The sequence below is a fragment of the Lolium perenne genome, chromosome 4 (genome assembly GCF_019359855.2).
Source record: "Lolium perenne isolate Kyuss_39 chromosome 4, Kyuss_2.0, whole genome shotgun sequence".
Classification (NCBI taxonomy): Eukaryota; Viridiplantae; Streptophyta; class Magnoliopsida; order Poales; family Poaceae; genus Lolium; species Lolium perenne.
The window spans coordinates 278,976,321-279,001,211 of NC_067247.2; the positions used below are offsets into that span (position 1 = coordinate 278,976,321).

Genomic DNA, 24,891 nt, shown 5'->3' on the forward strand with positions numbered 1-24,891 from the left:
AAAAATGAAAAATTTAACAATATTTGTAGGTTCATTGTTCACTACTTGAAAATTTCAATTCATATTTGTTATTTTTGCATTGCCTAAAATATAAGGTATTTTGAGTTTAAAATTTGCACTTTTTATAGAATACATCATTACCTATGTCTAGAAGTTTTTATTTTTTTATGGCACTTTAAATTGCCATCTTCATTTTTTTTAGAAAAATAACCTAAATGTATCCGGAGCTACAATATGCCGCACTAAATGTGATATGTTTTCCTATACATATGGTCAAACTTTACAAACTTTAACTTTAACTAAACCTAGAATACATGATAATTATGAAGAGAGTGGTATACAATCTTTAAAAAGCGTGTGCAGTTAATTTACGATTGTGATAAGCGGATAAGGTTCTTAAAGTACGGGCCCAGTTGACCTGTTCACTGTCGATAAGTTCGAGCAAACGGCTTGGCTGGCCATCCGTCTGATCGCGATCCGACGGGGCCACCGCCCCCGCGGCCGCCCGCCCTCGACAGCACGTTGACTCGTCGAGGCGGAGGGAGACCTAGAAATGCCGCCCTCCTCCCCCAAATCCGCCATTGGCGAGCTCCTGCAACCCCCGAAAAGGTCTCAAATCGGTCTATCTTCTTGCGCCTCCTTCTTCTTTATGGTTAATTTTGTGTTTTGCGAATGTCGCGATGCTTCTAGAGATTAGGAGGGGAGCTAATCGATGCTTCACGGGCGTACTTGCTTTACTTGTACATCAGTACAATTTACTGTGCAATGCTTGTTTTTGTCTGCTTCAAGCAGTCTTCGTGCGTGTGTGGCACGTTTTTCTCGCTATTTGCGGAAATGCCCCTTTGTCAGTTATCTGTTTCCTTGCCTGTACAAGCCTCTGTTATATGGTCTGCAAATCTGACATCTTCCATGGTCGGCCAAACAATAGTACACTAGTATAGCTCAAGTGCTTCGATTCTGCCAAATGAAATGTTTGATGGCTAGTGTTACCAGTTCAGAGGTTATTGTCTGAGCCAACAAAAATGACTTGTTCAGGGCAAAAACTGCAGTGAATTCAGCACAGGCTATGTTAATGTTGCTTTCATAGATGGCGAGAGAGCAACAATTAATTATGTATTGCTTGTCCGCTACACATTGCATCTCCGTGAAGTAACCTGCAGAAAAGAGTACCCATGTCACAGTTTGTCGTTGCTAACTTATATTCTCATCTTCTGTGGGCCTCGCTTCTACTCAAACACCACTGCTCTGAGCCAATTCTTGTTTCTCATTCTTGCTTCTTCTGTATCTGTGGTAACTTCAACAGTGTGTTTCTGGATTTGTGGTATGTACATATGTTTTTGCGCAGATAGAACATGTAATGAGTCACTGATTTTGTTTCAGCTGTAACAGGTCGCGATGGCTGTCCCAAGAGGGTCTTTGGATCTCCGGTTACTCCGAATGCTGGGTCTTGTTTGCGCCTTGTATCAGATATTTTTTGTTCGGTCAACGGCGGCTCAAACTGCACAGCTGAGTGTGGATGCTTCACCTCAGAATATTCAGATGATCCCTGAAAATATGTTTGGCATATTTTTTGAGGTGAGATTATGTTTAGTTGTTGGTGCATATGCATTGGTTTTGAGTAGTTAGAGCATCTCCAACAGGCGCTCTATCCAGCGCTGTATCCAAAAAAGTGGATGGTTTAGCGCGCGGGCGCAAAATAATGCTCCAACAGGCGCTCTATCCGGCGCTGTAAAATACAGCTTGGGGCAAAAGCGCTATATCGTGCACTATATCTACCGCGCCGGAAAGAGCGCGCGTACAACATCGCGCGCAGAAACAACTACGGATTTTTACAGCTCCAAGATACAGCGCTGGATAGAGCTTCTGTTGGAGGTGAATATGTCCTCACGCGCAAAACATGGATGGAGCGCGCTGCAAAGCGCTTTTACAGCGCCAAGATTTAGCGCGCATGTTGGAGATGCTCTTATAGGTGCCACATGTAGTGAATATGTACTCTTACGGTCTTATCGTACCAAAAGCATGTCTGTAGCCAACATCATACACATAACATATTCACATAATTGGGTATTACTTTTGCTTGTATGTATCTTTTTTTGAGTATTACTTTTTCATGTATATATAATGACTTGTAGAATTGCAACAAATACATGTTACTCAGGAGTTCAGCCAGTGTTTACTCATTGCTATTTTCTGCAACATTATGTTTACAGACAACTTATTTGTGGTGAAACAACTCAGCAAGCTTGTTAATTGATTAATCCTTTTAATACTCCCTCCTTGCCAAAATGTAGTGCATATAAGAATTTTTTTAAAGTCAAACTATGTCAAGTTTGACCAAGTATGCGAGAAAAAATATCAATATCTAGAATAAAAAACCAATACCATTAGGTTCCTCAGGATGTATATTTTTATATGGTATACATTTGGTGTGGTAGATGTAGATAATTTATTCAAAAACGTTAGTCAAACTTCACATCATTTGCCTTTTTGAAAATCTTATATGCACTACATTGTGGCAAGGAGGGAGTACTTACACGCAACTGACCTTGTAATAGAATGTTAGTGATTACTTAGTTTGCGTACTTGGGTGAGGGATTTTGCTCATTCTTGGTTAAACTTGTAGGAGATTAACCATGCTGGGGCTGGCGGGTTGTGGGCAGAACTTGTAAACAATAGAGGTAATGTGATCTGATGTCTGATGTGTCAAATATATATAGGCACTTTGGTTATTCTTGCAGAATTGAGTGCTCATCAATCATCATTTTGATAATTCTTGGCGTATTACTTGGCATAATTTTATTTTTCTGCTTATAGTTACCAGGGAAATTACTGCAGGGTTGTATTGCTCTTTGCTCGTAATAACTATTACTTGTCTGTTGTAAGTAGTTAAATGAAAAGCTACTAATAATTAGGCAGACCTCATTCTGTTAAATACAGCTATCTCATATCATTAGCAGCTATTAATCACTTATATGCAATGGCTATATGTGGTGAAGATTTGAGGACAGACAAATATATGGAGATAATGGGCTAAGCATATTTGCTCCTACACTTGTGTGGCTCATTAAATTGCTTTGTTTTTATATGCAAATCTTGTAACAATCTAACTTGCAGGTTTTGAAGCCGGTGGTCTTAATACTCCTTCAAACATTGATCCATGGATGATAATTGGAGATGAATCCAATATCATCGTGGCAACCGATCGCTCATCCTGTTTTCCAACTAATCCAATTGCACTTCGGATGGAAGTACTCTGTGAATCTAGTGGAACTAATGTCTGCCCACCAGAAGGTGTTGGCATCTATAATCCGGGTTTCTGGGGCATGGTATAACTTTTGCTTGTAACACAAGTTCGGGATTCTAAATCTCATCTGATAATATGAGCTTTTCTTGTTTTTCATATATCTATTAAATACCTTAGATAGGAGACGAAAATCCATTAGTCTTAGATCTTTTGCAGTCATTACTCATCAGTGACACTCCATAGTAGCGTACCATGGATAGGAGACATAAAAAATCCATTAATCTTAGATATTTTGCAGTCACTACTCACCAGTGACACTGTGTAAAGTGTTGATACAATATATGTTAATTTCTTCTTTCCTTCAGGCTTATGTATGTGAAAAATATAAGCTTGTCTCCAGTATAATAATAATAAGAATTGCGTTTGCTACCATTGTTGCAGAATATTGAGGAAGCAAAGGTTTATAAAGTTAGCATGTACATAAGGTCATCAGACTCCGTGGATCTGACAGCTTCTTTGACAAGCTCAGATGGTCTTCAAAATCTAGCTTCTCATACCATCATGTAAGCAATATTATGTGATTTAGTTCTACATTTATTACAGCTATGGTTTTTTCTGTGTAATCAGTTTGTGTTATAATTCTTTCTTCTGTAGTGCTGATAGAGAAGATTTTAAAGAGTGGACGAAGGTTGAGTTTGATCTGCAATCAAGTGAAAGCTATTCTAATTCACGGCTTCAGCTTACGACCAGCAAAAGTGGAATAGTTTGGTTTGATCAAGTATCACTTATGCCATCTGATACTTACATGGTAATTTACTTTCCATGATTTCTTTGTATGTTGGGCATTTCCTTTTATATCATAATAAAATGCATCTCTCCACTCTAAAGTTCCCTTGCATCTAGAAGAGTTTGTGAGAAACACATCCTACCAGTAAATATATATTCGTAGTGTGAAAACTATTTATATTAAAATTGACATGTCATATATCCAGAAATACTTTTGTACTTACACGCATGGGTGTGGCCGTGTCGGGTCCAAACATATGAAAGCCTGGAACAAGAGTTCTCACTAAACTTATGATATTTGTTCAGGTATAGCGTTGGTGCATTAAATAATATTCAATTGTGCAATTAACAACTATTTAGCTTCAGTTATCATGTCATAGGTCCAAACATGTTACAACCTCGAAACAGAGTTCTCACCAAATTTATTGGTTCACCAAGCAGTTTGCATTCAAATGTTTCTTACTACAACCTGCATTAGCCATCTTCAAAATTGCATGGTCTGATGTTATGGTGCTTTTACTGCTTGAGTCTTGAGATATCCACAAGATTCTAAGGTGTTATCTATTCATATATCCATTGTAGGATTGTTTATTTGTTCTTAAATTGCATGCAAAATATGATCTAAGTAAAAAAGTGAAAATATTAGTGGAGTTTCCATTGCTTGATTACAATGTCTGTATTACTATTTTTCTTCTCAGGGGCATGGCTATCGTAAAGATCTTGCCTCTATGCTGGCAAATCTAAATCCTAAATTTTTGAAATTCCCAGGTTTGTCATATTACCTTTCATATTTCATCTGCGATTCATATCAACAGGTGAAAGTATGATGCCTTGGCACTTATTTATATTTGATGGAAGTGCTACAATTTGTTGAACTATAAGAGTGTACAAAGTTATACGACACTGTGAATAACATACAAGTTCTATATGGGTAAAAGTCCGGTTGATTATAGAGTATTTGACGCACATGTATTGATTGTTCTGCTCTTCTCAGCCACGCGTTTGTGCTCGCAGAGTACAACATTAGACCGTGTACCGTGTTACTGTACACTCATAGTAACCAACTAAAATAGGGAATTAGGTACACATTGGTTGACACTGAATCACGTAGCTTGATGGAGAACTTCTTCATACACAGTTTATGCTAAAAATATATTAGTCATAGTTCACATATACTGACTGTTTGGTGGCTCAGGATCATCTAGTTTTACACAGAACTTCATACAGAGTTTATGTTACAAAATCTATTAATCACAACTTTCATATAATGTGAACAGATATAATCCCGATTGGAAACCTTAAAAACACAAAAGCTCCAATAGCTTGTTTGGTATGCTGCAAGAGCATTTGTAGCGAGTAAAAGGAACAAAAATTTCTAGAATCACTTTCTGCTGTGTAGTATATTGTGTTCATCCAGTCTGTTATGCCAAACCCATAAGGTTCAACGAAGAAAATAAATTATATCTCAATTATGGTTAAACACTGATTTCTGGATATTGACAGTATGTTGATTACTTGTTTTAGGTGGAAACTATGTCATGGGAAATTATCTTTTAAATGCATTTCGCTGGAGTGAAACTGTTGGACCCTGGGAGGAGAGGCCCGGTCATTTCAATGATGTTTGGGGATACTGGACTGATGATGGACTTGGATTGTTTGAGTTTCTTCAAGTGTGTAAAAAATCTTACTGCTTGGCTTCGATCTGGAAGTTGTCTCATACAATTCCTAACAGTCTGAAGCTGAGATTTGTTCTTTCATTTACTGTAGTTAGCAGAAGACATCGGTGCTTCCCCAGTTTGGGTGGTCAATGATGGTAATTCCTATACCTACGAAGTAAAATGGTGTAAAAATATTGTTGCAAATCGGGTGGTCTCATGAACTCTTTTCATTGTGGCAGGTGCTAGTCGATATGAACAAATACCACCTGCAACGATAGCTGCTTTTGTAAAGGTATGTTCTTGAAATTAGTTACATTTTTCCATGTGTGAAGTGTACTTGGTCTGTATTTATTTCTCTCCTATTCGATTTTCTGGGTATTAACTAATAAATGATTACAAGCTGAATGATCCATCTGTGTGTTTTAAAAGACATCTCAGGAAATATCCAAGCAGAATAGAAAAAAATAAAGGCATAATCTTTTCACTGAGAATTCAGACACGGCATTTCTAGAGGGTAAATAGCCAGAATAGAAGCTGCTAAATAAATCGTCTATCTGTGCTTATGCAATGGTAATGATGGAAATAAGCGTGGATTGTTAATTACTATCGTTGGATGCATAGTTGAGCAATCACTTGGTTTCTATTCTATCTATTACAACTAATTTGGAATGTCTAGGCAACAGTCTAGCGTACGTATTTGGGAAATGGGAAAAAATAGATCGAAAGTCAACATGTAATGCATATTTGTTGCATGTCCAGCTAAAGGATGCAATGCATAATGATCTTAACTAGGACTACGCCTCTTCCTATCCTGTTGCTGCTAAGAAATACTATTACTGATGCAATCTAAGAAGTGATGTTTCCTCAGGATACATTTAGGAAATTGTTCTTATTTGAATTTCCTTGTTATTGCAGGATGTTGTTGACGGTATTGAGTTTGCCAGGGGAGACCCTGGGACTACATGGGGTTCAGTTCGTGCAGCAATGGGACATCCAGAGCCCTTTCAGCTTAATTATATTTCTATGGGGAATCAAGAATGCTCAATGCACTACTATAAAGGTTAGTTATATATTATATATTTCTTAAAGTATCTTCACGTCTCCTTCCTGGGTGATTTCACAGGACAGCACTCATTACCAAAGAAGCGCTTCAACTTATTTCTGTCTGAGTTTTTCCTTAATAGAGATCCCTTCTGTATTTTGTAGAGAACTACCGCAAGTTCTATTCTGCAATAAAAGCATCCTACCCAGATATCAAGATCATATCAAGCTGTGATAGATCTACCATTTCACCAAATGAACCTGCTGATCTATATGATGTTCATGTAAACACTGTTGCTTGGTCTTCACTTAGCTGAAGTATATATTCAGTTATAAATAAGTAATACACTGACATCCTCTGTGGTAGGTCTATACCTCATCTGGGGATATGTTTTACAAATCTAGCATGTTTGACAGCACACCCCGGGGTGGACCCAAGGTACAGCCTGCGGTTCTATTGACATCAGTTCTCAGATCAATACTATTGACATCAGTTCTCAGATCAATACTATTGACATCAGTTACTTACAACTAACTTGTACCTTGTGTCAATTTCTAGGCAATTGTTAGTGAATATGCTGTGACTGGAAATGATGCTGGCCGAGGAACACTAGTAGCTGCTCTAGCAGAAGCTGCATTTCTTATTGGATTAGAAAGAAACAGGTTCTCTTACATTACTTCTGGTTTTGTATCATGGTGATGGTACAGTACATTGTGAACTTGTGTGTTTTACCATTTCTTTTTCTACCCAGCGACGTGGTTGAAATGGCAAGTTGCGCTCCACTCTTTGTAAATGACAACGATCGTAGGTAACTGATTCAAGACTTTGGATCGAGAAATCAGTTATTATGTAATTTCCCTAGTCATGCCACATTTTGGCTACAGAAGTTAAGCTACAATTTGGATACCCATTATTACTCTAGAGACTACCTATGAAATGGAAGGATCTCTAGAGAGAAAAATATACTTGCATAGGGAAACTATTTTTCTATCAAGTTCTGCACCATCCTTTTTCTTATGAAAATACATTTCTGCTTGATAGGTGGAGTCCAGATGCCATAGTCTTTAACTCGTGGCAACACTACGGATGTCCAAACTACTGGATGTTACACTTCTTCAAGGACTCAAGTGGTGCAGCACTTCATCCCTCTACCATTCAAGTATCAAATTATAACCAATTGGTCGCATCCTCTATCACTTGGAAGAATTCTAAAGACGGAAATACTTACCTGAAAATAAAGGTGCTTTTATTTTCTGGTTCATAATTTTAAGTGAGCTAACAGAAGTTGAAATAACCAAATCTGCTTATTCTCAGGTTCTCAATTTTGGCAACCAAGTTGTAGATCTTAGCATATCTATAACTGGGCTGGAGAATGACATTCAGGCATTTGGATCCGTAAAGACGGTACTCGCATCCGGTTCTCTACGGGATGAGAACTCCTTCCAACAGCCAGACAAGGTTTGCTACATTGACTTTTTTAGCTGTTGAGTGCAGTAGTGCTTGTAAATTGTACTACGTAATATTATACTAAGTTTTTAAAGTTTTCAAAGTTTTATCTTACAATTTTGTATGAAATGCAATAGGTGGTGCCCGTGGAAAGCCCGATAACCAATGCGAGAAAGCAGATGAGTCTTGTCCTGGATCCATACTCCCTCACCTCAATCGATCTCCTCTTGGACGCGAGCACGAAGATGCATTCACTCTTGGATTCGAACTTGCATTCAAGTATGTGAATAAAAGAAGGAATGTGATGACGACAGAGCCTTTCAATGGCTTGACGATCTGGATTAAAACCTTCTGAACATATGTACCATGTTTTATCGTTTATCACGTGAATGATGAATGAAAAAATGGAGGCTGGGTGCTTCTTCGATCGAAAAAGAGCCTTTGAGTGGAAAATGTGAATCCGCGGTGGAGGACTCTCGCTCTCTCGCTGGCGACCTGGCGACTCCACGGCGACCGAGCCCGTCCACCACCACCACCACCACCATCACCGCCGCCACCACCACCACCTTCGCCACCACCATCAGCCCTGCCGCCTCCCCCATCTCTACCCTGTGCGCTCGTCGGTGCTGGTACTCTCCGGTACGCACGGCGAAGGAAGATGTCCAGCTCGAAGTGGACTGCGGGTTTCCCGTCGTTCGCCGAGGAGTTGCGGTGGGGAGAGGAGAGAAGGCGGCGGGAGGAGGCAGCGAAGAAGGCGGAAGAGGAAGCGAAGAGGGTGGAGGGGCGAAGGATGGCGATTCTGGGGCGGAAGCTCTTAATCCTTCAGATCAGCCTCGGTTCGGAGTGGGCGGTGGAGCAGATGGAAAAGGGATGGAGGCCGCAAATCTCTGGGCAGGGGCTCGAGGAGCAGGTGGCCGCGGCGCTGGCGATGGTCAAGTCGATGGATCCCGAAGACCCGCGGCGTCAATTGGCGGAGCAAGGGCTGGAGGAGCTGGAAAATTGGAAGCCGTGAAGACCTCGTTCCAGATCTCGCCGGTGAGGTCGTCCCCGGTGCTGACGCGGGGTGGAGTCTCGAGGCCTGCTATCGCTGCGGGTTGTAGAGGCTCGGCTGATGATTGGCGACGTAGGGAGAAGATCAGGAGCGAAAATCCTTCTCCGACGAGGTACTGTTCGCCGGAGAGGGTGGGGAAATTTGGATGGTTTGAACAGAGGCGGGGCCCGTTGCGCAGTGTCTCGCTGGTGGATGCAATTGGTGGTCGTCGTTTGGACCCTTCCAGGCGAAATCGGTCCGTCCATGTTTCCTCAGGGTTGGCGTCTTTTGGAAGTACGTCTTCATCTAGTTATAAATCTGTGGATGCGCCGGCTGTGTCGGCCAACAATCTCCTGGTCGGATCTAGGTCTACGCCTAGTGCCCCGACCTTGGTCTGGGTCAGGAGAGAATTAGTTCGGGATAGATCCTTCACACCTGCTGATTGCTATCCGGCTGGCCGTGGATTTCTACCTAGAGCAACAGTTATCAAGTTCTCTGATCTCTGGGGTGCTGCCGAGGGGAAGAGATCTTTCGTCGAGGTGGTTTCAATGGCAGGGGGTGGTCGCGGTGCGGGCAGATTCGGTGGTGGGACTGGTCGTGGGTCTGGTGGTGGGCGTGCACCCACAGCAGCGGCGGCGACATCATCGGCTGTTCCCTCTGCGGGTGCTGTCAAAGAACCTGTGGTGGTCAAGTCAGAATTTCCTCCACAGATGATGCAACAAATGGGGGCTGGGCAAGGTATGTTCCCGATGCTTCAGCCACACATGTGGAACATGCCGATGAATCAGTGGCCTCAGTTTTTCGGCAGCCAGCAAATCCCTCAACCTGGTTTCAATCCTATGTTGATGGTTCCGCAAGGGATTCCACAAAACCTCCCGCAATCAAACAGTCAGGGGAGTAGTGCCAGTATGGTTCCTTTGCAGCAATCACAAGGCTCTGGTGCTGGGAAGAGCAAGAAGAAGATTCAGAAGAATGCTGTTTCTGATGGGTCAAGACAGACTGGAGATAAAGGAGGTAATAATCTGCAACTATCTGTGATGGGTGGTCCTGGGCCTATTCTGGATCCAAAATTCAAGTCTGTAACTTGCTACAATTATGGAGAGTTGGGACACTATGTGGGCCTGTGCACTAGGATCAAGAGGTGCTTCATCTGCAGCAAGACTGGGCACCATATGGACAATTGCCTTATGTGGTACTCTCTTCTTCCTACTGCTCAATATTGGGGGAGTGCAAATCCAGGGCTGGGTTTCTTCCATGTGGAAGTGGAGGGTCCAGAAGCTGTGCAATGGCTAAATATGGACAATGTTGGTGTGGTGGTGGTCAAGGAAGGTGAAATATCAGCTGGTGACCTTGAGAAGTGTTTCATTGATATGTGGAAGGCAAATTGGTTCTGGCAGATAAGACAGATTGGCCCCAAGAAGTTCTTAGTGAGATTTCCACCTAGCAAAAGGATAAAGGATTTGGTGGAATACCCTTCCATCAATCTAAAAAAAGATGGGGTGGTGATCTACTTTGAGAATTGGGAGGGGGAAGCTGAGCCTTTTGAGGAGTTTCAGGAAATTTGGATCAAGATATATGGTATACCTGCCAAATGGTTGACCTGGAAAACTATCTGCCAAGTCTCAACATCTCTGGGTGTGCTTGTTAATATTGATTGGCAAGGCATATTCAGAAGTTTTTATGAAGAGGTCAGGGTCAAGGTGGCTGTAAGAGACAAGACCAAGATCCCAACCAACAAGCTGTTTGAGATGGAGCAGTGTTTTTACCTGGTCAACTTTGTGGTAGAGAGTGAAGGAGAAGCTATTGATGTGGATGAAGATGATGATGAAGATCCTGGTCTGGGCAATAAGGGTGACACAGTGAATGATGATGATGAAATTGGAGATGACTTCAAGAGCTTGGACAAGGATAAGCAAAGTGGAGCTAATAATAAGATGGAGACAGAATCTTCTATGCCTCTTGGTGGGAGGAATGAATTACTTTCTGCTGCCCACCAGAAGCTGGAGATGTCTGTGCTGGAAAAAGTCCTTGGGAAAGAACCAGTTGTGCAAGTCAGTAATGCTTTAATCTTAAGGGAAGTTGAGGAAAATGTTGGGAAGAATCTGCTCCAGCATTTTGATGATGAGAGTGAGGAGGAAGCTGATGCTGAGATCTAGAAGGAAGATGGTTTGGTGCTCAACAATCCTGCTCCTGTGGTGGCTTCGATGGCTTGGAAAGAGAAGAAGACCTGGGGACCTGTTCAAGCTACAAGGATGAGCTCCAGGATTACAAGGGATGGTAAATCTGCCATAGAAAAAGCTCAAGATTTGAAGAAGGCTAAAAATTTGGAGATTCCTAAAGGTAATAGAATACATGGCTTCTCAAATTCTTTTGCTGCTCTTGACAATGCAACTTTATATGACACTGCAAAAAATGCTGGCATTAGCCTGGGTCACAAAAGTCTAGAGGTTGATTCTGTTATTAATGAAATTAAAAAAGTTGAAACCAATAGGCTTATAAATTTCCATAATTCCAATCCTGAGAGTTTCCTCCCAAATGACATTAGTTTATCTGTGGAAGAGCTGAGGGTTGGTTTTGATGATGAGAATGAGGTTGTTTCTGATCAGGAGGATCACATTAGTGATGTACCTGATGAAGATGAACCTTGGACATTAGTCCACAGTAAGAAAAAGGGTAGAAGAAAATTGATTTTTAAAAATGGTAGTAGCTCTAATATGGAATACTAGAGGTCTAAATAGACCTGATAAGCTAACTAGAGTGCATGACCTCATTAGAGAGACATGTCCTGATATTATTTGTTTTTCTGAAACTAAGAAGGAGGACTTTTCTAGCATACAGCTTAAGCAATTAGATCCAGGAGAGAAGTTTACCTGGAATTGGTTGCCTGCTGTGAAGACTGCTGGAGGGATCCTTGTTGGTGTTAACATTGATTTGTTTGATGTTATTAAATGGGAAATTCTTTCTTTTTGTGTCTCTGTTCTTATTAAAACAAAAAAAGACAGTGTCATTTGGAGAGTGATTGCTGTGTATGGATCTGCTTATGAGGAACACAAATTAGACTTTATCAATGAATTGCATAACATTATGGCTTGTTGGAATGGTCCTACCCTGGTTGGGGGTGATTTCAATCTCATTAGAGAAAGGTGTGAGAAAAGCACTGGAAACATCAACCAACACTGGGCCAATCTCTTTAATGATTGGGTTAATAAATTTAATTTGATGGAAATTAAAAATCCTAGCAGGCAATTTTCTTGGGCTAATAATCAAGATAATCTGGTTATGGCTTTACTTGATAGAGTCTTTGTGACTACTTCTGGGATGCTCTCTTCCCTGCTAGTAGCTTATCTTCAAAAGCTAGAGTTGGGAGTGATCATACTCCTTTGGTTGTGGACACTGGGGCTTTGAAAGTTCCTATTATTAAGCAATTTAGATTTGAGAAGTGGTGGCTTAACATTGAGGGGTTTGATCAGGTGGTTGCCAAATTTTGGCAAGCCCCTTGTCATCTCAATAAACCTATTGACAGATGGAATTTTAAAATTAGGAATACTAGGAAAGGTTTAAAAGGTTGGGCTGCTAATATTGAATCTGCTCAAAGGAAGAATAAACAAAAGCTAGTTGATGAATATGATCTGCTTGATATTATTGCTGAAACTCAGTGTCTTTCTCCTGTCTCTAAGAAAAGGATGAAAGATATTTCTGTTGAGCTCACTAAAATTTGGAGTAATGAGGAAATTAAAGCTAGACAGAGATCCAGGGAAAGGTATATCTTGGAAGGTGATCGTAACACTTCATATTTTCATTCTGTAGCCAATCAGAGAAGAAGGAAGAAACAAATCTGTCAATTGCAAGGCGATGAGGGTATGGTGGATGACAACAAAGGTATGTTGGATATTGCTGTTAAGTATTATAAGACTTTGTTTTGTAAAGAGCCTTGTCTTGATGTTAATATAGTAGATGATTTCTGGGATCCAGATGATATGGTGTCACAGAATCATAATGATATGCTTGATGCACCTTTTTCTGAGAAAGAGATAAAGGATGCTATTTTTGGCTCTTATGCTGAAGGTGCTCCTGACCCTGATGGTTTCTCTTTCTTATTTTGTCAACATTTTTGGGAGCTCATTAGAGCTGATTTCATGGATATGGTTAAGGATTGGAATGAGGGAAATCTTGACCTTTTTAGGCTAAATTTCTCTCTGTTGACTTTGATTCCTAAGGAAGTTGATGCTGTAACTATACAGAAATTTAGACCTATTGCTTTGACTAACTGTAGTTTCAAAATTTTCTCTAAATGTGCTACTAATAGATTAGGTGTGGTGAGTGAGAAACTCATTTCTCCTAATCAGACTGCTTTTATTAAGGGAAGATTTATTCTTGAGAGTGTGGTTTCTGCCCATGAAGTTATTCATGATGCTGTCCATAGTGGAAATAATGGTTTTATTTTTAAACTTGACTATGAAAAGGCTTATGATAGGGTTGATAGAGATTTTCTGCTAAGAGTTATGAGGCTGAGGGGTTTTAGCCCCAAGTGGATGAGGATTATTGAGGGTCTGCTACATAATGGTTCTGTTGGTGTTAGGATTAATGATTGCAATAGCAATTTCTTCCTTACTAGCAGGGGTGTTAGACAAGGTGATCCTATATCACCTATTCTTTTCAACTTTATGGCTGATGTTTTTACTAAAATTCTGTATAAAGCTGCTTCTGGTGGAAGGATAGCTGGGCTTATGCAAGGCATGGGGAGGGGGGGTATCATCAGTATGCAATATGCTGATGATACTTTACTTTTCCTTGAAAAAAGTTTGTCTTCTGCCATTAATCTAAAGTGGATTTTAGCCTGTTTTGAACATATGTCTGGGATGAGGATCAATTTTCATAAGTGTGATCTAGTTCCTATTAATGTGCTTGATGGTGATGCACAACTTTTTGCTCAAACTTTGAGTTGCAAGTTGGGTGAGTTTCCCTTGCAGTATTTAGGGGTCCCTCTGCATTACTGTAAGCTTAAAAAAGAGGATATTCAACCTGTTGTTGATAAAATTATTAAAAAAGCTGCTGGCTGGAGAGGCAAACTTCTTAATCATGCTGCCAAACTAGAGCTGGTTAGAAGTGTGTTGGCCAGTATTCCAATTTATCTGCTTAGTGTGATTAAATTCCCCAAATGGGCTATTACTCTGATTAATTCTCAGATGGCTCACTGTCTGTGGGATAATTATGAGGGGCACCATAAGTACCATTTAGCTAATTGGGGTTTGGTCACTAGAAAGAAGGAGTATGGAGGCTTGGGTATCCCTGACTTATCAGAGATGAATATTTGCCTCCTAGCTTCCTGGATTAAAAGATACCACTTGGATGATAACAAAATTTGGAAACAGATAGTAGATAGCAAATATAATGTGAATAACCCTAATATTTTCTCTTGTTCTGATCATGGGGCCTCTCCTTTTTGGAAAGGGGTGTTATGGGCTGCCAAGGCTGCTAAGATGGGTTATATGTGGAAAGTTGGTAATGGTAGAACTATTAAGTTCTGGGAAGACCACTGGTTTGGATCTTGCTCTCTAGCCATTCAATTCTGGGAAGTGTATTTCCTGCTTAATGAGCAAAATAAAACTATTGCTGATCTTTGGGATGGTATTTCTCTGAAAATGACTTTTAGAAGGTGTTTTGACCACAATCTTATGTTGCAATGGCTGGAGATTCAGCAAATTGCACAAACTCTCTGTTTAAATGATTCTAAAGATTGTTTGATTTGGAAATGGGCAGCAAATGGGGTCTATAGTGTTAAGTCCTTATATGCTGTGGTTAACTTTGGAGGGATTCAAACTATTGATATACACTGTGTTTGGAAAATCAAAGTGCCCCCGAAAATTCATTTCTTTCTTTGGTTGCTTTCCCATAATAAGCTTCTCACTAGAGATAACCTGGTCAAAAGACAAAGTGTTGATGATCTGACTTGTGTGTTTTGCGATGAACTAGAGTCATGTCAACATCTGTTTTTTGAATGTGTTGTTGCTGCTAACATGTGGAAAGGGGTTTTGGATGCCCTGGGTTTAAATTTGAATATCTCAAATATACATGTTGTTGCTGCTCTGTGGGTCGATAGAAAGAAAAATAAAAAATGCAATCTGATTTTTGCTGCTGTTTTGAGGACTATCTGGATTACCAGAAATGACCATGTTTTCAATCGGGTACAATGGTTTGGCATGCAGGCTTTGTGGAGACGCTTGCTAAACAATTGTGCTCAATGGAAGATTCTGCTGAAGGAAGAGGAAAAAGAAGGGCTGATAGGCTTGATGAACAGGTTGGAAGGAGTGGCCAGATTGCCACCAATGATATTGTGGCCGGATCCTGGGTGATTCCACAGAAGAAGGCAAGAACTACTCTGGAGGTTTGTGACAGGAACAATTCGAGAGGCTTGGGCCCAATGCTAATGACTGCGGAAGATTTGGCAAGAACTCTGGACGCAAACGATCTGGTCCTGGTGGGGGATGGAGCATGTTTTCAGGTCATGGGTCGTCAGTGACTTTGCCTGTTTTCTTCTGATGGTTAGTTGTAAGTTGTTGGCTCTCTCGTGTGTTGTCTGGTGTTGTAATAAGTAGGTTTCCTGCGAGGAGTTTGGTGTGTAAGGTTTAAACTTCTGAATGCTGTAAAACTGGGATTTCTGGTTTCAATATATTGGAACCGGGGGCATGCCCCTTTTTCTCTAAAAAAAAATGTGAATCCGCGAGTATACATGAACTTCATGTGGCGTGTGTGTATATGGATTCTTTCGCACGTTCATGTTTGACAGCGAACTGGTATAAAATTGTTCGTTGGCAGAAAGAGCTATCGGAACAGCAAATGCTTTCAGTTGTCCTGGCAATGGTCATTAGGATGACTAATGACATCTGATCATAACATCCGTCGTAGTCTAGGTGGTTAGGATACTCGGCTCTCACCCGAGAGACCCGGGTTCAAGTCCCGGCGACGGAATTTTTTGCAACAGCTCGCTATGTATCTTTTTTCTTTATCGGTTCTTTGTTTCACTTTCTTTTGAATTTTTTTAGGGTGTTTTAACATTTGCTCGTCGGGATGTTTTCTTTACAAAGCTGACATTTACATGCGCGATGAGGGCATGAGACCGTGGTGCTGGTCAGGATGGTTAGAGCATCTCTAGCAGAGCCTGTAAAAGTGCAAACCAAAAAACTCGAGTTCAGTCTTCCGAAAACGTGTTTACGGATCGCAAAACGGCTGGCGCAGAACAAACCTGTAAACTAAAACTGAAAAACGGAATATTCGGAAAGTAGTCATCTTCTTCACGAGAACTATCTGCCCCGCTGCCTAGATCTCCGGCGCGGCCGCCGCCGAAGTAGCAAAGCATCAACAGCTAGTACTGGCATAAGCGGCGAATCACAAGCAGCTGGCCGTGCCCACGCGCAATCAGCAAATCTGCTAATAAGCAGCTCATACACGCGCACAGGCACGCACATGTGCTAGCTCGTCCATGCGCAGAGCCACGGGCACCTGCTAGCTGCCTCAGCCGCCGTTTCACGCGCCGTTGCAGCGAGTTGCAGCGAATCGAGCGGTTGCTTGGCCTTGCGCGACCTACACGCCTGCGAATTTCGTTGCTCCGTCGATCTCCTCGACAAGAACACCACCTAGGTAGCAAGATTCGCTGAAAATTGTATAGACATGGTTGGAATTGGAGCGGGCTGACAGGATGTTTGACCGGATGCATAATTTTAGCAAAGCAGCTAGAAATCGGCGGCTGGAGGCGGTTGTACGGATGGCGGCGCTGGAGAAATCTGTTCAGTTTTAGGCCTGTAAACCGTCCTACAGTCTGTATTAGTAGGGGTCAAGTGTGAAATTTTTCGGGCCCTTGAAAAAGTTTTTTAGGCCGGACAGCGAGTTCAGTCTCTGTTCTGCGCCACTTTCGACCCGAACCCGTAAATCCGCCGGAAAAGTTCAGTTCCAGCGGGATTTACGGGCTCTGTTAGAGATGCTCTTAATGGGGTTACTTCGCCAACTGGGCATGAGACATTATCCAAATTACTGGGCATGAGACATTGTCCAAATTACCGGCCAAGGGAACAGTTTCATGAACCATGATTGGTCTCAACATGAGTGGTCATGAAAACTAGGGCTCCGCTCAACAGGAGGCCAAATGAGATATGTGATCCACGGACGTTTAACGTCATTGTGTTCCAATTCGAATTGACGCACCCAGACGGCGGTGTCGCCATCAGCACGGATCAGACACACCTCACGATTGCGTCAAGCGGACTATGCCAGGTAGTTGAGACACCAGATCAAGGTTCCAGCACAAATACTTCCAACTTTATCCAAATTTAATTCAGGTTTGCTATGTCTCAGTCAACTGAGATTTTTTTAAGTCTAAGTCACTTATAGAAAAGTACTTGAGTTGCACTTTTCTGTTAAAAAAGTGCAATTGCACTTTTCTGCTAGAAATGACTGAGACTTAAGAATTTTTCAATCAAAGACATAGACACTATTTAGCATCTAGATAAATGCAGTAACCAAGTATAAAAATAATTTAAGGTAGGGGGAACTGTAAAAAATGATGCAAAAATCAAAATAATCCTTGAAACATCAATGTTATATATATGATACTAATGCAATCACTTGGTACAATAAAACCAAAAATGTATTTGGTTATGAGCATGGAAAAAAATAGCGCGCTATTCCAACGCTAATAGCACGCTATAGCATATCTGGAGAGCCGACGCTACGCTATTTCGGCGCTACGCTATTCGCGTTAATAGCACGCTATAACATGCTAATAGCGTATTTTTAGACCCACGCTATTTTGTTATAGCGCGCTATTTTTTTCCTTGGTTATGAGTAAAACATAAAAATATACCAATAATGTCAACTCGAAGGTAAGATTTGACCCATTTTTATGAAAATCTCCTATAATTCTATCAATCAAGACTTTTAAATATCTCTCGCTCGACACGCACCTCGGTGTTGATGATCTTTGTCATCGAAAAGTTCTAATTGTTGTCATCGCCACATTAAAAGCAACTCAGAGGTGATAATATCATCGGAAGTATCTTTTACATATCAAGAAATCTCTACATTTTCCAGTTCTCCATGTATGAATCATGAATAACTTAAGGTTATCTTGTAGTATATAGTAAGATCCATGATAAATCTAAGATAAGCAATTTTACATTGAATCTAAAAAAATAGGTTATGTTCTTGGTATCTAGTCCTAATTTTAGTTTGAAGTTGGTTTTGTGCAGCGTTCACTAAAACAATCATAATTTTCTTATAGGAAGTCTGTTTTCGACACACGGCCACTCAAATTGTTCAGAAAATACACGAATGTATTTGCCAAAAATCAAGGTAGACCTAGCCCTACTAGGAGTTTCGCCTTTAGATACATCCAAGTTTCGACAAAGTTGAGACAGTTTCATTGGACGGAGAGGGTACGAACGCACGGAGGATTATTATTACTATTATTATTTCAAACAAGAAATTAAATGTAGTAGCTATAGAATTGTGTAAACCCTGCTCCACTGGATATGATGTGCGAAGTAATCTTTGCACTCGATGGTGCATTATAACTGTGTAATTGATAACAATATGATGGGGCGACTGGCGATCAGACTTCAGACGACCTTGAGCTTCTTGGCGATGCCGGCGAAGTACTTGCCCTGGTGCGCCGCCAAGGCGAGCTCGGCATCGCTGGGCACCCTGCTGCCATCGGCGCCAGCGAAGGTGCCGGCACCGTACGGGCTCCCGCCCTTGACCTCGTCCATGGCGAACATGCCGGCGCCGTGCGTGTACCCGACCGGCACGAACAGCATGCCGTGGTGCGTCAGCTGCGTCACGGCCGTGAGCGCCGTGGTCTCCTGGCCGCCGCCCTGCGTGCCGGTTGCGAAGAAGACGCCCGCGGGCTTGCCGGCGAGGGCGCCGGACTGCCAGAGGCCGCCGGTGGTGTCGAAGAAGGCCTTCATCTGCGCCGCCATCATGCCGAACCGCGTCGGGAAGCCGAACAGGATGCCGTCGGCCTCGGCCAGCTGCCGCGCCGTGATGACGGGGTGGTCCTCGCGCGCCGGTGCAGCGTGCATCTTGCCCAGCACCTCCTCCGGCAGCGTCTCCGGGACACGCCAGATGGTGACCTCCACGCCAGGGACGGAGTTCGCGCCCTTCTTCATCTCCTCCGCCAGCGTCGCGACGTGTCCCCAGGTCGAGTAGTACCTGCAGAAAGAACGAACAGAAATTGCAGAGATGAGATCAGTGTGCTGGCTGGGAGAAGAAGAAGATTGAGCAGAGGCAGAGCATTACACGATGTAGATCTTGGTCGCCATTGCTGCAGAGTTCTCTTCTCCTTGATCTCTGTTTCTACTCTCGTTGTCGCGGTATGGCTGGTGATGGAAGAAGACGGAGGGGAGCTGGTATTTATAGAGAAAATTTAAGGACTGCTAAGTAGCAGTACATCTATACTGCTAAGTTATTGATGATCCTTCCGACGTCGTGGAAAGAACAGGGCTGCTAGTCGAGAATGAGTCTGGCCGCTGAAGAAAGAACCTGGACACAGCCCATGTATTTTTTTTTTTTTTGTTGAGAGGAACAAAAGCGCAAGTATTAGCTGGTCGAGTTGCGTGCGTGTTCATGGCGTCGCTACTGACGCAAGCACGCCCTCTTCCTCCTGCCAATATTCTAAGAAAAAAGCAACAGGAATCCAGCAAGGGGATTAGGTGATGATGACGGAAGCTGCTTGAAGAAGTATAATGAAAGGAAGAATCATCTCTTAGAGCATCTCCACTCGTCCCCCGAACAGGCCCCCGGTGAGCCTTTTTTACATCCGGACGGCGTAAATCGGCCCAGTCGCGCACCCGGTTCCTCGTTTTCGTCCGGATTTGGCCCTTCATCCATCCGGCGAGCCCACCCCCTCCCCGGTCCCCCGGGGCGCGCTCGGGGACTCCGGACGAAAGATTTTGGAGCGAAACGTCGTGTGGACCCGCGTAGTCGGCGACTGGAAAACCAAATCCTGTCGATTTTCCCTCCAATTTGCTTGCATATCCCCATTCCCTCCAATTTGCTTGCATATCCCCATTCTCTCCCGCCGAATTTGGCCATTCTCCTCGTCTTCCAGCTCCAGTTCCCGGCGGCGTCTTCTCGTCCACCACCACTCTCCTCCTCGTCTTCTCGTCCACCACAATGCCGCCGAAGGCGCCGGCGAGGAAGATACGGGCGAAGAAGACGAAGCCTCCGGGCATGTCGAACGCCGAGTGGGCGGCGGACGAGAAACGGCGCGAGGTGGAAACAAGCGGCAGGGCGGAGAGGGTGAAAAGAGCCGCCGCCAAGAGGGCGGCGGCGGCCCAGGACGAACAAGCGAGGATGATCAGCATGGCCATGAGCGGCGGCGGCGGCGGCATGTTCCCCGGCCAATGGCCGACGCAAGGTACAACCAGTTCCCCGTCGTCCTTCTCCCCTTCGCTGTACTCGCCGTCGCCGACTGCCGTGTTCCAAGAGGGCGCCTACGTCCAACCATCCAGGTCCACGCCGTCGCCGCCCGAGCTTGACGTCGGCGGCGGCGGCCAGTTCGAGGGCACCTCGCCGGCCCTGCGACGAGGGCCGCTCCCGTTCGGTGCGACGGCGGCGCCGAACGAAGAGGAGATCCACGAGATGATCACCTCCGGCTCCATGGACGCCGCTGCGAGCCCGGGGTTCTTCATGGCCGCCGCCGCTGCGTGCCCGGGATTCTTCACGCAAGAGGAGGCGAGGGCGATGGCAGCTGTGGCGGCGCGCAACGAGCATCGGGAGGATGTTGCCGACGGAAGCCAAGCCGTCGAAGAAGAAGACGAGGAAGAAGAAGAGCCAACACAAGCCGCCGCCAACCTGTCGAAGGGGAAGAAGAAGAGGAAGAAGGACTCGCCGCCTGCCGAACCGCGTATCAAATGGACGCCGAAGGAAGAGGAGTGCCTCGCCGAAGCTTGGATGACCGTGTCCACGAACGGCATAATCGGGGCCAACCAGTCGTTCGACACATACTGGCTTCGAGTGAGGCAGGCGTACGAGGAACGCAAACTCGGCGATCCCTACTTCAATAAGACAAACATGAACGTGTACCGGGAAGACAAGGCAATGGCCACCCATTGGGGGATCATGCAGACGGCGTGCAACAAATGGCACGGCATACAGGAGGAGGTCGACAAACGGCCGATCAGCGGCCAGGACTTGGAGCAAAAGGTATGCTCCGTCGACCCTGCATCACCGAAGTACATCGTCGTTAGCTGACCCGTATCGCCGTGCTCTTTTTTCCCCAGCTGCGCCGAGCTTTGGACATGTACATGGACGACACCGGCCTGCAGTTCAAGTTCCTCAACGTCTACGCCCGCCTCGAGAACTGCGAGAAGTGGAAGGAAACTCGCACGACCCTCTCGAAGAGCAAGACCGAGCAGTACAACCCCGACGCTCCGGCGGCTTGCGCGGCGGAAGGGCGCCCTGAACTCGGCCAGAAGAAGCTCAAAGAGCTCAAAAGGACGGACAATCCCGCCGACAGGATGCAGGCGTCGATCGACAAGTGCTGGGCCGACTTGAGGTCGCACGCCGACGGGAGGAACGACAAGTTCGACGGCAGGTGGCGGGAGATGCTCGCCAACCAAGGCGTCCGGATCGCCCTGCTGAAGACGACGGCGGCGGCGAAGAAGAGGAACACAGACTTGGCGTTCCTGATGGGCGGCGGCGACATGGAACTGATGGACGAGGAGACGAGGAATTGGTACCAGGGCCACCGCAGCGACATCCTCCGAGCCACTCCGGCCAGTCCTTCGTCGTCTCCGCAGGCTCCTACCTCGGCTTCCTCACCATCTACCTCGTCGACTGTGGCTGCTTCGACGTCCACTGCCGCTGCTTCCTCGTCGGCCGCCGCAGCCGCTTTGGCCACGGCGTGTGAGGAAACTGGTCCGTCGGACACCGCCGTGCCGGCCGGGACTGCCGACGAGCCTGTCTCCGTGTAATTTCCCTCCGATCGCCGATCTGTGGCTGATCATTTTGCTCCTTTTGCCGATCAACTGGCCGTACTTGTAGCGCGGGAGGGTGCTTTGTTTGAATTTAAACTATGTCCGCCGAACTCCGGGTGGACGACTGGAAATATGGTACTCCCCACGACTTAATTTCGTCCAATCCGGCGGTTGTTTCGTCCGGATTAGGGCGTGGAGAGAGCCAACGAGTGGAGATGCTCTTAGGAATTATGAAAGAAAAAAAATGAAAGGGGTACTATAATTATGATGTATATCAACTTCAGCATGACGCTTGCACGACGTATACGGATAATCAACTCATACGTGACTGTCCTAGCTTTCCGCCGGCGGCCCAACTCCCCGATCTGACCAACAAAGTACTTCTACTCCTACCTAATCACTGTAAGAGCATCTCTAACAATCCAAAATAGGGCAGGCTAAACAAAATTATAGACAACTATTTTTAACTTTTATGGCACTAAATTTGTTTTTGTCATACTAGATGGTGTAAAATAGGACATTTCAAATTTTGGTTCAACACTTCAAACTTCCATTTGAACACTTCGATAAATGCTAAATGCTCAGACGATACATCGACTCCGACACCTCATAATACGACAAACACTAGCTTGACTCCGACACACTACACACCCTACTTCGAGTATTTCGGCACTACACACCCTACTCCGTGTATTTCGGCACTACCTTGTCGGAGGCCCCGAGCTCATTCCAGAAGTCAGAGTCCAACTCAGAGTCAGACGAGATGATGACGGTGGAGGGCCTAGCCTCCGACTTCGCAACTTTCTTCTTCGTGTGTGCCTCGCAGTGTTGAACTCCAACTCCCCCCCCCCCCCTTCACAAGCTCTGGGTGCTCACGGCAGAACCTCGCCATGGCCGCCTCGTCGGACTCGTGAGCCCAAAGGCCTGACAAATTTGCCTCTCATGTTCGCGGGTGACCATCTGGACCTCCGGCGGGGGTGGGGGGGGGGGGGGGGAGGGGGCTCTGCCTCCACCCCGGTTGTCCACCTTGGCAAAATTTAGCTCCGATCACGGCTGACCGAACTCTATGTGCCGCGAGGAGCCTAGATGATGCGAAGGTGCCGAGCCACCAACATTGGTCGTCAACCATAATCTCAGCTGCGTAGCGGCCGGATTGTCCTAACCGAACATCACTGAAAACCTGTGATCTCTTGGGTGGTGGAGCGGCACGATTTGATCGTGATTCGCCACGCTTCTGCGAGGTACATAGGGGCGGGACACACTGCAGTGGCGGATCTAGTGGCTATTTGGTGGGACTGGGGCGGAAAAACGAGGAATCAATGACGGTGCGGCTACGAGAGAGGAGGCGGGAATGTTTCTAGAGTGATGGCTGAGCGACATGTCGCTGTCGGGATTTTTTTTTTCTTTTGCATCACCATATAGCTATGGGGCACGTATTGGAGCCAAAAAAAAAATTGCATGAGGTGATGCAAAAGTTAGTTTTGTATGGTACCACCCTTATTTTTCCTCTAAGAGTATCTCTAATCTCAATTGGTGTACTATAGGGCAACAAAAACAGGTAATATAAAAATTATATATCACTACAAAGTGGGTTTTGCATCACATGTGCAGTTTTTTTTCTAGATGATGTAAAATAGGGCACGTGTGCCACACAAGGTGATGTAAAATAGGGCAAGGCCGCTACACAACCTCATCCACTATTGCATGCTTATATGAAACATATAATATGAAACTTCATCTCAAAAATCTAAGAAACAGAAAACAAATAGTTCTTAATTATTACATCACCGGAAAAACTTTTGTACTTACACGCATGGGTGTCAGTGTTTTCGTCACTATCCGTTTTGCTTTGAGATTCGGATAAAAGTGAGAGAGAGAGAGAGCGCTATTTTTTCCTGCTACCACATCGAGCGGGAATCTTGAGAAATAAATTGACGGTTCAGAACACACCCACGCCTATCCGTGTGTGTGCAACATCCATTTTCTTACATCACAATACAAATAGTTCATCAAGTAGCACAAGAATCAACACACAAATAACATAGAGTTCATCACATACAACAACATGACATGGTGATAAACCTAGTGGTTTTGTTCACCATTCCACCTCCATCACTTCTCGATGAGATCCTTTTGATGATCATCATACATATCTAAATCTCGAATTGATCATACGCCTGAATAAAGCGCTCGACCTGATCTCCACCTCTACACGATCACAGTTGTTGACTCATCAAGTCATAGATACCAGACACCTCATCTTTGTTGCACACTCATTCTCAATGATCATGATATCATTCGTGATGTACCAATGGATATATTAATCCCAAAACCTAGCCGGTCATCTTCAATTAGAAATTAGGCTTGCAAAATCCCAAATGTTCGCCCCACATATTTTCTAGCCGCCACTTGAGCATTACGCGGAACTGGAGTTCTTTCTTACCCTGAGAGGATTGAATTAGCTTCATAAATGTGGGTCACTTCAGAAAAATTCCCTATACAAGGTAGAAGCCCGTGTTGTAGGTGCAGGTGTTTGCTTGAAACGTCACCTATGGTGGTGACTCACCATTGCAAAGCTTCGTAAAAAGAGGTGAACACTCGAGATCATTGATGTCATTACAAGAACCGAGCATCTAAAAAAAACATGCCATGTTCATGTCTCATGATCGGCTACGACCTCAAGAATGATGGTAGAATCTTTCTTGTGCCCTCCG

General features: G+C 44.2%; 3 protein-coding genes and 1 non-coding gene across 7 annotated transcripts; 3 read left to right on the forward strand and 1 right to left on the reverse strand.

Annotated features, from left to right (window-relative positions):
• Positions 1-450: 450 nt before the first annotated feature.
• LOC127295520 (alpha-L-arabinofuranosidase 1) lies at positions 451-8,557 on the forward strand. 4 transcript variants are annotated; one of them, XM_051325483.2, is made up of 18 exons: positions 451-609; positions 1,381-1,575; positions 2,624-2,678; positions 3,115-3,326; positions 3,686-3,807; positions 3,899-4,052; positions 4,729-4,798; positions 5,555-5,700; positions 5,798-5,843; positions 5,928-5,980; positions 6,604-6,748; positions 6,895-7,013; positions 7,097-7,168; positions 7,289-7,392; positions 7,482-7,538; positions 7,772-7,970; positions 8,045-8,188; positions 8,314-8,557. In XM_051325483.2, exons 2-18 carry the CDS (start codon positions 1,396-1,398, stop codon positions 8,461-8,463), a joined length of 2,028 nt encoding a protein of 675 aa, XP_051181443.1. In that variant the 5' UTR covers positions 451-609; positions 1,381-1,395; the 3' UTR covers positions 8,464-8,557. The 4 variants fall into 4 exon arrangements, with proteins under 4 accessions (XP_051181443.1, XP_051181444.1, XP_071675303.1 ...); XM_051325484.2 differs by having other exon boundaries at positions 1,390-1,575; XM_071819202.1 differs by lacking the exon at positions 451-609 and adding an exon at positions 1,143-1,290.
• Positions 8,558-8,572: 15 nt separating this feature from the next.
• LOC127295519 (uncharacterized) lies at positions 8,573-15,924 on the forward strand. Its single transcript, XM_051325482.1, has 3 exons — positions 8,573-11,546; positions 13,014-13,085; positions 15,413-15,924. The coding sequence occupies exon 1, from the start codon at positions 8,573-8,575 to the stop codon at positions 11,360-11,362; it is 2,790 nt and encodes a 929-aa protein (XP_051181442.1). The 3' UTR covers positions 11,363-11,546; positions 13,014-13,085; positions 15,413-15,924.
• Positions 15,925-16,102: 178 nt separating this feature from the next.
• TRNAE-CUC (transfer RNA glutamic acid (anticodon CUC)) lies at positions 16,103-16,175 on the forward strand. Its single transcript has one exon. It is a non-coding gene; the product is annotated as a tRNA-Glu (tRNA).
• Positions 16,176-18,635: 2,460 nt separating this feature from the next.
• Positions 18,636-19,735, reverse strand: LOC127295524 (quinone-oxidoreductase QR2). Its single transcript, XM_051325488.2, has 2 exons — positions 19,497-19,735; positions 18,636-19,409 (listed from the first exon to the last, which is right to left on the reverse strand). Exons 1-2 carry the CDS (start codon positions 19,517-19,519, stop codon positions 18,818-18,820), a joined length of 615 nt encoding a protein of 204 aa, XP_051181448.1. The 5' UTR covers positions 19,520-19,735; the 3' UTR covers positions 18,636-18,817.
• Positions 19,736-24,891: the final 5,156 nt, after the last annotated feature.

Excerpts from the sequence above, each read along its gene's own strand:
- LOC127295520 (XM_051325483.2), top strand. The coding sequence starts at position 1,396 with ATGGCTGTCCCAAGAGGGTCTTTGGATCTCCGGTTACTCCGAATGCTG. Across the intron at positions 5,844-5,927 it reads AGTTTGGGTGGTCAATGATG|GTGCTAGTCGATATGAACAA; the intron begins GTAATTCCTATA and ends TCATTGTGGCAG. Across the intron at positions 8,189-8,313 it reads CCTTCCAACAGCCAGACAAG|GTGGTGCCCGTGGAAAGCCC; the intron begins GTTTGCTACATT and ends GAAATGCAATAG.
- LOC127295519 (XM_051325482.1), top strand. The coding sequence starts at position 8,573 with ATGAAAAAATGGAGGCTGGGTGCTTCTTCGATCGAAAAAGAGCCTTTG.
- LOC127295524 (XM_051325488.2), bottom strand. The coding sequence starts at position 19,519 with ATGGCGACCAAGATCTACATCGT. Across the intron at positions 19,410-19,496 it reads GCGACCAAGATCTACATCGT|GTACTACTCGACCTGGGGAC; the intron begins GTAATGCTCTGC and ends TTCTTTCTGCAG.